Source organism: Orcinus orca, chromosome 8 (assembly GCF_937001465.1).
Source record: "Orcinus orca chromosome 8, mOrcOrc1.1, whole genome shotgun sequence".
Classification (NCBI taxonomy): Eukaryota; Metazoa; Chordata; class Mammalia; order Artiodactyla; family Delphinidae; genus Orcinus; species Orcinus orca.
Window position 1 is genome coordinate 48,693,811 of NC_064566.1, and position 12,790 is coordinate 48,706,600.

Consider the following 12,790-nt stretch of genomic DNA (forward strand, 5'->3'; position numbering starts at 1 on the left):
TTTCATAAGAGCCTTCTGTGGATGATTATAAAAATGAGTTTTAAAAAAAGATCTAACAGAAAGAATATAATTCATAGGAATATGGTACATATTGTCAAGGAATATTTTCAAACATCTGGTCTACTCTGTTGGTCTGTAGGAGTGCTTTCTCTACCTTTGTTATGCTTTCCCAGCTGCAAACCCAGAAAGAACTCAAATAAGAGTCTGTTAGTTGGACAAAATTCGGGTCTTAATTCCTCAGCTAGGCTTCTCTAGATCAATGCAAACAGCTGACATAATTATGAGAAGCTTGACTCAAACTGGGAGCACACGGGGATAGATACTACCAACTTGTTGTAGGGATTTGTAAGGATGTAGGGACCAACACACCAGTTGTCATTCCTCACAGTAACTAGCACAATTTTTGCACATCCAGGGGCTCAGTGAACATCCCCTTATTTACGAGACTGAAGTGATAAGTCAAGAGTTGACAGTGTCTACAGTGCATCTCTAGTTTCATAGAAGCAGGGCACAAACAGATATGCCATGTACATAAGGGTGGCTCTCTGCTCTGGTTCTAAGGAGAGAAGTTAAGAGGACCACAGGTTCTCACAGAATTGTCAAGCCCAGTGCAGGTGGTTCAAGGAATGGGACACAGTGGTCCTAAGGTAGGCTTTGGGGTGAATCTACATGTAGAAAAAGGGGATGGGGGAACAGGATAGTCAAAAAGCCCAGTCTTGAATGGCAGACACAACTCTGCTGTGAAGTTCCCATAGCATTAAAAAACGTGCTTAGTAGAGATCTCTGAACACTGTCTTGAGTGGATAGAATGAATTAGCATAAACTGAAGGCATTTTAAGTTGGTGGGGTATAAATGTACAAACTTCTAGTTATAAATAAGTGTCAAAGATGCAATGTCCAGCATGATGACTCTAGTTAAGGTATATTTGAAAGTTGCTAAGAGAGTAGATCCTAAAAGTTCTCATCACAGGAAAAAAGCATTTTTCTTTTTCTTCTTTTTGGTACCTATATGAGATGTTGGATATTAACGAAACTCTTGTGGTAGTCATTTCACAACATATGTATAACTTAAACTTATAAGTGCTGTAGGTCAATTATATCTCAATAAAACTGAAAGAAAAAATAAAATAAATAAAATGGTGGGATACAGATATTTTCTCAGTTTAACTGAGATCTATGAAGAATCACAGTGCTACAAGAGGCTGACTATGATCCAACTGTCCTGGAAGGGGTGCACTAAGAACATGAGAAGGGGGGAGAAGTGACCTACTAAGGCCACTTACTTAACTCCCCGGGTTTGCAGGTTAGTCACATTTGCATGAGGAACACAGAGCCTTTTGAGAAAGAAGATCTGAAACCACTGAACACTGCTATTCAGGATCAGAGCAGATTTAAATCAAGATGCAGTGGCAAGAGAGAGCAACAAGTTCCCTGGAATTAAATTATCTGGAGGAAAAAGGGAGTCTATGCTGGTGACCAATGCCCATAACAAAGACCAAAGTATTGCTGAGGGAACAAAACTACGTTTTCCACAGTGGAGTTTGGGGACCTCTTAGTACATAGTCATCTGATACTCTACTGTGATTTGGGATATATTCTAAGCATACGGGTGTGAAGGATGAGAGCTGTGACCTCAGAGGCAGACTGTGGAACCTCAAGGCTGTGCAGCCAGGGAGTCTAAACAGGATGGCGTTACTGCAAGGCGTAGAGAAAAGCTTTGTTGCTGACATGTCACTATTGCTGCCCTGTGGCTATAAGTAGGAATAGTAATACTTTAGTTCTCAACCTCTGCTTGTTTCTGAAAGGGGACTGACAACTCTGAAAAACTGGCGTTCCAACACTCAGGGGGAGTGGTAGTGAGTAGCTTCAAGAAGAAAATACTGTACTTCCTGCTCATAAGCACATGGGGAGCTGAATGATTAATTTTAAAAATAAAAGGGATATAATTTATTCTCTGGTTTCCTTTTTTCTTTTTTCTTCTGGTTTCCTTTTTTTCAGTGACATTTAAAAACAATGTCAAATCAATAGCATGAATCAGGTGTTCACAAGGGTGTATTGTATTATTATATTTAATAAGATGTTATATTAGTAGTATTTTGCTAAGGACTGTATGTAATAACAACATGTATTTATTTCTTCATCTGCGCATCCAAAATTTAGTTATTGAGTGCTTTATGTGTGATGAGCACAGTAGTGATTAGCATAGATGTTACCAAGAGGTAAACTACTTTCAGAGAGATTATGGTCAAAATAGCCCATGAATTATCATTATTCCCTATTTTGCAGGCTAGGCAACTGAGTAAAAAGATAAAATTCTAATGGTCATTCAACTAACAGGGACAAGGATGAAGAGAGATAAATTAGGCATATTTGCTACTAAATCTACTTTTCCTATTGTATTGTCTAGGGATTGAGCTACACTTTTTGACTTCAATTAGATAGATTTGTAGTTTTCTGAAGTTTTTCATGTTCCAGATTATAGATATAGATAGTGCACATCAAAACCCGTCATGTATTGAATTAGTAAATACACGTAAAGTTAGTTACTACAGTAAAGGTATCACAGGAACTTAGCATAGGATAAGTTTACTTCTCATCCACATCCTGATTTCAGTGCATGCGGGCTTTGCTTCATGTCAACATTTAGGGACCTATGCTTCTATCATATGTGGGTATTCCACATTACCCTTTGAGACCTCCACAGGTCCTTTTGAATCTGGCTGTCACACAGCGAAGGGAGAGAAAGTGCAGGATCTTGTGGGATGTTTCAGGGGCCAATCTGGGAGAGATTTACATCATTTTCTCTATCATTCCATTGACCAGAATCCTCACATAAATCTAGCTGCCTAGAGGAGAGGCCAGGTGACTAAATATTTATTTCTTAAGAGAAATGACAAAAGAGAGACTCTCACATGTAAAACGTTCATAACCTCTTCCCAAGTGAGACCACCCAAACTCTCATCTAGTCACTGTATGCAGCACAGAGTCCAAGATCTACAGGAGTGTGTGGTCATCTCCATCCTGATGTGGTTCCTCTTGGACCAATCATCCTCTTTCTCCCATTACATATTTTGCGTACCGCAAAAGAAAAAAAATTAATGTTTTTATGTATGTACATAATTAAATTAAAAAGTCAGTGAAATAATTACTTTTATCAGTGTTTTAGACAATGAAACTGAAATATGGGGAGTTTAACTGCTCAATTCATACAGCTGGCAATAGCCCAGCCAGGATACTAAACCTGGCTTCCACACTTAAAATCCAAGCCTCTTTACACTGAAAGTGAGTGTCTGGAGGCTCTTTCCCAAGAGTATATGGCATATTGATCAATCTGTCACTCAGTGGAGAGTAGGAAGAATGAGGCATAGTGATCATTATAACATGTTTATTATTTGGTGAACTAAGCAATCCATTTGGCTAGGAAAAAAAGACTTTGCTGCAAAAGGAAAGTGAAGTGATGATACTAAGCAAGGTAGTATTTTCCCACAACAGGAAAAAAAATCTCAGAAATATCTTCTTGCTGACACTAGTTGGCTGGATAAATGTAGTACAGAACTTCTCAGACTCCTTTTAAGTCAGTAGTGTATCTGGGAAGTCAAGGAGACTGCTCTCACCTCAGCCGTGAGGAAGCAAGACACATGGACCCATAAATACCCTCCTTGGGCTCAATCTACAGACAAATCAATATTTACTTTTTCAGAAGTATGTGTCTAAGAAAAGGCTCAGCCTATTTCTCAAGCAGGACACAGTTCTTAATTCTATTATAAACATCCAAGTAAATGTCATAGATTCAGTGACTTTGTTGAGGAAATTCACCAAGGTCTGTTTGTCCCTAGAGTATTGACTCCTCTAGTCTCCCTTCCCAATTATGTCCCAACAACAGTGCCTCCTGACAGACAACAAACTGCATAAACTCAAAGGCTGAGTAGAAAATCATTGCTTGTTTGAATCATATACGGGACTCCTGATGTCACCATGGCAGAATGGCAAGGCAGGTCTCAGGAATACATTTAGATGGTCCTGGGCAGGGGACTGGGTCTGGGGAAGGATTCAAATCCCTGCATTCCATCCATTGAACTTCTATCCCTGAGATGCAGCTTACTGACATTCCACCCAGTGCCTTCTCTTCCTTCCTACCACAGGTGATGGGGAATCACTGGAAAACATGGAAGTGATCTAAAAGTGTCCCTTTGCCTCTCTCTCTTATGAGTCTAAAATAAAAGATGGTGAATTATTTAATAAAACATCTGTAAGAGGCAAACAAGATGTAGATCAGTCTCTAGGGCAGACAGTGTCTCAGAGAGACCAGGAGAACCACAGAAACCTCCAGAGGTTCTCCTACCACTTCTCACCATTCTCACTCCACAAGTTGGATTGTAGCTTGGCAATCAATGTATATATATGATAGAGTCGAGGCTAATTTTTCCGAACAGAATTCTTTTTCCTCGTAAACACAAATAAATTTACATTTTCAGACATACCTACAATTGTGTGAGGCTATAAGACTAAGCCTGTCCAAGGGAATGGCATGCAGCTCCTCCAGGAATGGCTTTTACCACCTCCTTGATGCCCTCTGCACTCTATCCGCCTCCTCTGGTTAGTTGCAGATAATCCACTGGAAGACACGAACCCATGGAAAATGGTGGAACCACACAGTGGAGGAGGCTAGGACACTGAGTGACTGCAAGGAAGAGAGCTTTCCCCTTCCACATTGCATTGGACTGGATGTTATTAAAAAATATAAAATTGTTTTGTGTTAAAACACTGACAAATTGGAATTGATTTTTTGATAGCTGGAAGGTTATTCTAACTAAGGCTGCAGACAATGAGAAAATTGACATCCAGTGCTAGAAAGATCACCTAACAAGTTGACCTGTCTACTAAATGGCAATTCTAGGGAAAAGGTTGAAAGAATTCAAAATAATTATGTGTGTTTGAGATTGTTGATTTCACTTGACAAGTTATTATGAGAAATAAATGAGGTTAGCAGAAAGTTAGCTGGTTTTCAAGCAGAAATGAATCATAATACATAAAGGCCATAAATATAAAGCCTTGAAGAATTTTCCTAGTACTTGGGAAGTCAAAGGTTAAGAGAAAGATATAGAATGCCTTTAAGTAACAAAGACTCATAGAAAGCATCCCTGAGAAGAGACTACGTTATGTGGATAGCTGTCCTACTAAAGTCTGATAGACTTAGGTAGACACAATTATGTAGAAAAGCAGTGGCATGGGGAAAGCAAAAAGACATTAAAAAAAGGAAAAAAAAATAAATTTTACCTAAGAAAATCCTTGTTAAGTTTCGAGAGGGTTCGTTGCCAAAGAAACATGAGCTAGGCTTTTAAAAATGCTTTTGATTAAAAATTAAAACAATTTTTAATATTTTACAGACATGAAGCAGTCTCCATATGTAGTATCTGCAAAAGAAGTCACATTCTCCAATGTCTGCTTCATATAAGGCAATGGGGGACATTGAAGAAGGTACAATCCCACATATGCAGAAAAAGGGACATAGAAAACAATGGCCAGGAGAGATTCTCCCAGAGTCATATCCAGGACCTAGTCAGGGAACTTATTCTACTGTCAGGAGATAAAAGTATTGCAAGGCCTGCCCCCAAAGTATTCCAGAATTACCACTGACAAGTTCTTGTTAAATGTATTCCATGTTTCACTTCAACTGGGAATCTTTTTGACTGGTATTCAGTTTCTGCTCCACCATTAAACGTGTGGTAGGAGGAAGATGACTGGTCCAAGAGAAACCACATCAGGACCTGATGGAAATGACCACACACTCCTGGAGATCTTGGACTCTATGCTGCATATAGTGGCTAGATGAGAGTTCTCTTAGCCTCATTTGGGAAGAGGTTACGTATGTTTTACATGTGAGGGTCTCTCATATAATTTCTCTGGAGAAATAAATATTTAGTCACCTGGTGTCTCCAGCTAGATTTATGTGAAGTTTCTGGCCAATGGAATGACAGAGAAAATGATGTAAATCTCTCCCAGATTGAGTCCCTACAACCTCCTACAAAATCTTGCACATTCTCTCCCTTCACTTGCCTGACAGATTCAGAAGAACCAGTGGCAGTCTGTAAGGGACAAGAACATGAAGAAGCCAACTAATGAAAGAAACATGGGTCTCTAAATGCAGATGTGAAACAAAGCCCACATTCATTGGAATGGTATGTGGATGAGAAGTAAACTTCTATTACATTGTTACTGTGATATCTTTGTGGTAGAAACTAACTTTACTTGCATTGACTAATTCAATATATGTTGGGATGCGTAGGGCTCTGCCTTTGTTATTTACAATCTGGAGCCTGAAAAACTTTAGAAAACTACAAAACTATCCAGTTGAAGTCTAACTATGCAGCTCACTCCTCGAAAATGTAATAGGAAAAATAGATTTATGTAGCAAATGTGCCTAATGTCTCACTCTTGACTCTGGTCACTATTAATTAAATGATCATTAGTAATTTATCTTTTTGCTCAATTGCCTAATCTGCAAGATTGGGAATAATGATAATTCATGGGCTATTTTGAACATAATCTCTTTGAAAGTAGTTTACTTCTTGGTAACTACCTATGCTAACCACTACCGTGCTAATCACACATAAAGCACTCGATAACTAATTTTTGGTTGAAAAATGAAGAAATGAATAAATGTTACTATTATATATAATTTGTCCTTAGTCAAACATTGCTAATGTAATATGTTATAAAATACTGAGATTAAAAAAAATACTGAGATATACTCTATCCTTATGAATACTTGACTCATGTCATGGATTTGATATTGACTCTTCAATGTCAATGGAGAAAAGAAAATCAGAGTATAAACTGTTATATATCTTTTATTTTTAAAATTAATCATTAAAATCCCCACGTGCCTTATGATCATGAAGTACACTGTTTTCTTTTTTAAGCTATCCCCTGACCCTCCACTAGCATTGGAGATCCCAGGAGTTTTCTGATTTCAAAGTTGTCAGTTTCCTTTCAGACACCAAACAGAAGTTAACTGGAATCACTTCAGTATTGCTATTCTGGTTAATAGCCACGAGGAGGCACTGTTGAGTTGCCAACAATGAAGCATTTATTTACTCCTGGCAGTAATGCTCTGCTGTTTAGACTCCCCGACTGCCAGTCTTGATGTCCCACACTAGGCCTCTGAGGTCACAGCTCCCATCATTAACACCCATATGCTTAGAATATATCTGAAGCATATCACATGACTATGTACCAAGAGGCTCCCAAACTCTACTTTATGATATGTGGAATACACAGTTTTATTTCCTCAACAATATTTAGGTCTTTGTTTTGAGCATTGGTCACCAGGATAGATTTCTTTTTCCTCTAGATATTTAATTCCCAGGTAACCTGTTGCTCTCTCTTGCTACTGGGTCTTGATTTAAATTTGCTCTGTTCCTGAATACTGTTCAATGGTTTCAGATCTTTTTTCTCAAAAGAATCTGTGTTGCTCATGCAAATTTCTCATGCAAATTCAACAAACCTGCAAACCAGGGAGTGAGGTGGTAGGTCCCACCCTCCCCTTCTCTTGTTCTTAATACACCTTCTTCCAGTACAGTTGGACCATAGACTATAATAGCAAAGTGACTCTTAACAGATTTTCTCAGTTAAATTGACAAAACATCTACAGTCTACTAATTTCAAATGCATTAATTAATACTAAATCTAGCCAACCAAGACTGGGCTAATAGGACGTTTTTGGGTTTTCTTTGGCGGTACGCGGGCCTCTCACTGTTGTGGCCTCTCCCGTTGCGGAGCACAGGCTCCGGACGCGCAGGCTCAGCAGCCATGGCTCACGGGCCCAGCCGCTCCGCGGCACGTGGATCTTCCCGGACCGGGGCACGAACCCATGTCCCCTGCACTGGCAGGCGGACTCTCAACCACTGCGCCAGCAGGGAAGCCCTAGGACGTTTTTTAATACTGTTGGAACTTCATGGCAGAGTTGAATCTGCCTTTTAAGATCTGGCTCTTTGAGTAATCCTGCCCCCCACCCCCACCCTGTCTCCTTTATCTGTATGTAGACTCACCCCAAAGCCTGTCTTAGGCCTATTGTGTCCAGTTCCTTGAAGCACCTGCACTGGGCTTGACAATGCTGTGAGAACGTGTGGTCCTCTTTAGCCTCTCTCCTTAGAACCAGGGCAGGGAGCCGCCCTTCAGTATGTAGCTTGTCTGCTTAGAGTTAGGGCTTGACTTCTATGGAACTAGAAATCCGCTGTAGACACTATCTGTCAACTCTACACTTAGGCACTTCAATACCATCAGTAAAGGAATGTTTACTGAGCCCCTTCATGTGCCAAAATTGTGCTAGTTATTGTGAGGAATAACAGCTGGTGTCCCTACATCCTTTACAAATCCCTATAACAAATTGGTAGCATCTATCCCTGTGTATACCCACTTTGAGTCAAGCTTCTCATAATTGTGTTGCCATTTGCAATGATTTAGAGAATCTGTATTTTCTCTATTTTCTGATTTTGTCATCAGGATAATGTTAATTTTCTAAATAATTTTGAAAGCTTTGCAAATGTTTTAGTATTGCAAAACAGTTAATATAGTATAAGAAACATATGAAAAGTTATCATAGTCTACCATCTTACTTGGAAGAAAATCTGCAATGACTTATTTTGTCATCTTCCTTCATATTTTGATCTGTTTAGTTTTTTTCTAAATCTTGTTTGTGTCAATGTTGTAATTTCTATTTAGAAACTGATCATTCGGTCATTTTTCTTTATAAATTTACACAAAGTATCATTTTTTTCGTTTTACTTCCTCTCTTAGTTTACATTACTATTACTTTAGCCCTATTCTTTGTATATTCCATGCTCATTCTACCTTAAATTTCAGCCAGGGTCCCATTTCCAATTAGAAGCCAACTTCATGTTTTTGCAGCTCCTAGAATACCCAAAGAAATCAATCAATATCCTATCTAGCTTCCATACTCAAATGAGAATGACTTTATATTATGTCAGCAGTCATTCTATTTCATGCCCTGAAGCTCACCCTAAGGAGAACCGCAGGGCATGAGGTTTCACTGAGTCCTCAAGCCAAGAGAAAGCCCTCTTAACTCTTCAGGCTTTATAGTTTTCTAAATGAAATGCTCTGACCAAGCTAAGGGCTGAGTCCCTAAAGACCCCCAAGCAATGGGATCATCTGGAGCTGGAGACCTCACTTCATATCAGTGACTGTATAGTAGGATTGGATTTAGTAAGTTAAATCTACATGCACCAGAAGTAACAACCACACTAGAAATACATGTGTTTATTTGTTGTCAAACCTTTTTATGTTTCAGAAGCTGCAAAGATTTTCACAACAGTTTTTTTTTTTTTTTTTGAATTATTTTCTTGGTAAGGATACCGAAGCTCAAAGAGCTCTAAGTGACATTCTCACGTACATCTTCCAGTCAAGGCCAGAGCCTGAATCTAAACCTGTATCTCATGACTCATTGTGCATTTCTCTTCCCACTATATCCTGCTTGGTTTTCATGAAATTCATCATTTTTATAGTCATGGACTTCAGCTTCTGACATGTGAATGAAGAGAATCCCCATGAGAAAGAAAAGTATTTAAGGTAGTTACTGGGGCCACTTTTTCAAACTTTTTTCTCACCTTAGGAATCTTGTAGTATCAGTGGGGTTTAAATGTGAGAATTTTTTGTTGTACTTTTCCTGTGGCAAAAAATAGAGTGATTATTTTGGAATCTTTGAGCTCTGCCTTCTAATGTGGTGTACATTATGACTAATAAGGAAAATGTAGTAGAGGATTACACGTAGAGGATTTTAACAAAAATATTCCAGTGTTTACTTCTGTTTTGATCTTATCATTCCACTGAATGATCATGGAAGATCCTCTTGGGGTTAAATATCAATAGCTTTTAGGGTTAAGCATCCTAAGTGCCCGCTCTCTTATCTGTTTTGTCCTGACCCCATAGATTCCAGGGTTAAGAGCAGGGGGAAAAACCACATATACATTGGCCAGAAGTATGGGGATAATGAGGGATGTTGTGGCCAAAGCAGTGTGTCATGAAGGAGAAGAGTGCTGGCAGGTGGAAAGCCAACATTAAGCAGACATGGGAGCCAAATGTCCTGAGTGCCTTGAGGCGGGCATCCCAGGACGGGAGGTAGAAGACTGCTCTGAGGATTTGGACATAGGAAAATCCAATCACAGAAAGGTCAATATATCCCATGGAAAAAGCAATCAAGCCATAGAAAGCACTGACCTTAATACTGGCACAAGCCAACTTTGCCAAACCCAGGGGTTCACCATAGGTGTGGGGGATGATCTGGGCATCACAGAAAGGAAGGCTTAGGATAAGGACTCTAAAAGGAGACACACACACCAAAGTCCGGACCATGATGACTATGCCCAGGATGGCTATCACCTTATTGGTGAGTGTCATGCTGTATCTCAGGAGGTTGCAGACGGCAATGTATCGGTCTATGGCCACGACTGTCAGCACCGCAGACTCCAGGCCAGTGCATATATGGATTGTGTACATCTTGTGATGCAAGCACCAAACACAATCTCCCTGAGATTGAACCAGAAAACACCCAGCATCTTGGGGATGGTGGCTGTAGACAGGCCAAGGTCAGTGCAGGCCAACATGCCAGGAAGTAAAACATAGGCTGGTGGAGGCTGCGTTCAGTCTGGATCACAAACAGGATGGTGACATTTCCCATGAGGGTTATTAGATACACTGCAAAGAAGGGGGAGCCAATCCAGATGTTCACATTTGCCAGCCTTGGAATCCCTATCAGAAGGAAGGAAGAAGGATGGAACTGTATATTGTTGGGGTGCAGCATATCTGTGGGAATTAGTTATAGATACATTTTTTGCAGGAGTTTTCTTGCTTCCAGCGAGAGAACATAACCTCTTTCAGAGCATGTTGCCTAGTTTCTGGAGGAATAGAAAATCTATTCTTTAATTCCATGATACAGCAGAGGAGACCTAGAGAGTGAATATGAGCCAGAGTTAAAAAGACACTCTCACTTCAAAGTATTTGCCTCACCTACACAGAAAACCATGTAGAAAATTTCCAAAAACAGCAATTCTGCACTTCACTTCTTATGGCTTTTTTCCCTTCAGTCTCTAAGGAAGAACCTACATATGGCTATAAAATAACAAATATTTATTAATTATATCTGTTAATCATGATGTAAAGCCTAAGCAAGATGGTGTGTGTGTGTGTGTGTGTGTGTGTGTGTGTGTGTGTGTGTGTGTAAAATCACAGGACTTAGATTGAGGTGGAGGGTTTAGGGGAATGATACATTCTTGCAAAATAGTCCTGAAAATTAAGAAGATGGTATGTGGATGAATAAACAACAAGTTCCTACTGTATAGCACAGAGGACTCTATTTAATATCCTGTGATAAACCATAATGGAAAAGAATATGAAAAAGAATATATATATGTGTAACTGAGTCACTTTGCTGTACAGCAGAAATTAACACAACATTGTAAATCAACTATACGTCAATAAAATTTTAAGAAAAAGAACAAGGAATTGCTAAGTGAAAAACAAAAAAGAAGATGGTACATGGGAGGGAACCCAGTAAAGGTGGTGGATTGAATAGCTGGTGTTGGGATCTGAGCTAAGGAATGGAATTAAGAAATTTTGACATATTGGGAGACTATTCTATAATTCCAGCAGAACAATAGTCTCTCTCAGAACTACAAAGTCTTATTACTTTTCCCTTCTAGCACCCATCACCAAATATTTCTTAGCTCAGATTTAATGACATACTATCCAGAGAGCCTTCCCCAGTTGGCTTATTTCATGATTATTTATTCTTTTCATTATTTTCCAGAGGTCTATTTATCTTGCTGTTACGTTAGTTATCATTGGGTATCAGTGGTTCTTTTTTTTTTTTTTTTTTTTTTTTTGTGGTACGCGGGCCTCTCACTGTTGTGGCCTCTCCTGTTGCGGAGCACAGGCTCCGGATGCGCAGGCTCAGCGACCATGGCTCACGGGCCCAGCCGCTCCGCGGCATGTGGGATCTTCCCGGACAGGGGCACGAACCCGTGTCCCCTGCATCGGTAGGCGGACTTTCAACCACTGTGCCACCAGGGAAGCCCATCAGTGGTTCTTAAACTGTAGTCCCTGGGCCATGGGTATCAGCATTATCTGGTAATTTATTATAAATGCTAATTATTGGACACTACCCCAGACTTACTATATCAGAATCTCTGGGGCTGGAACATAGTAATATGCTATTGAACCCTCCAGGTGATTCTGATGCTCATTCTAGCTTAAAAAAAACACTGCTAAATTTTTACCACTAGGGTATAATCTCTTTGAGGTCAAAATCAGTGTCAGATTTATCTCCATGGTATACTTTATATAGTGATAGGCAGTGATCAGCAATAATTAGCAAATGAAAGTTAAAAGTTTACTGGAAACAATCTTTCCAGTTATTGTATACAAGGTCCTAGATAAATACAAACTGGGTTATAGAATAGCGTGTAGAAGGATTTTGGAGGAGATCTCTGAGGAATTATACTTGTAAAAAACTAGTAATGTATGATTGGGTCAAAGGAGAAGCTGACTCACCATGAGGCCGCATCTGGGGCCTGCATGATACTATGGGAAGCTCCTGTGCTGGAATGGCCCTTCTGTGTTATCCCATAATGAGGCAAGGAAGCCAGTTATTTGTACTTCCATGGTATCCTGTCATTGGCGGAGGATTACCCTGTGTGATAGGACAAAACTTTGGATAAGGTAGCTCCTTGGGTCTGAGGACAATTCCAGGGAGGGGTGCAGATGTGAGCTCCCA

General features: G+C 39.7%; 2 protein-coding genes across 2 annotated transcripts in view; one reads left to right on the top strand and one right to left on the bottom strand.

Moving 5' to 3' along the window:
- The window catches only part of LOC105748487 (olfactory receptor 56A1), a 71,652-nt gene that overhangs the window by 39,817 nt on the left and 19,045 nt on the right, over positions 1-12,790 (top strand). Inside the window, 3 exon segments of the mRNA XM_049712849.1 lie at positions 1,304-5,478; positions 6,065-6,179; positions 9,311-9,588. The gene's annotated coding sequence lies outside the window, so the exon portion shown is untranslated.
- LOC101283264 (olfactory receptor 52E5) lies at positions 9,882-10,819 on the bottom strand. The gene is given in 4 exon segments (XM_012536525.3): positions 9,882-9,999; positions 10,001-10,517; positions 10,520-10,624; positions 10,627-10,819. Coding segments are annotated over 4 exon segments (933 nt in total).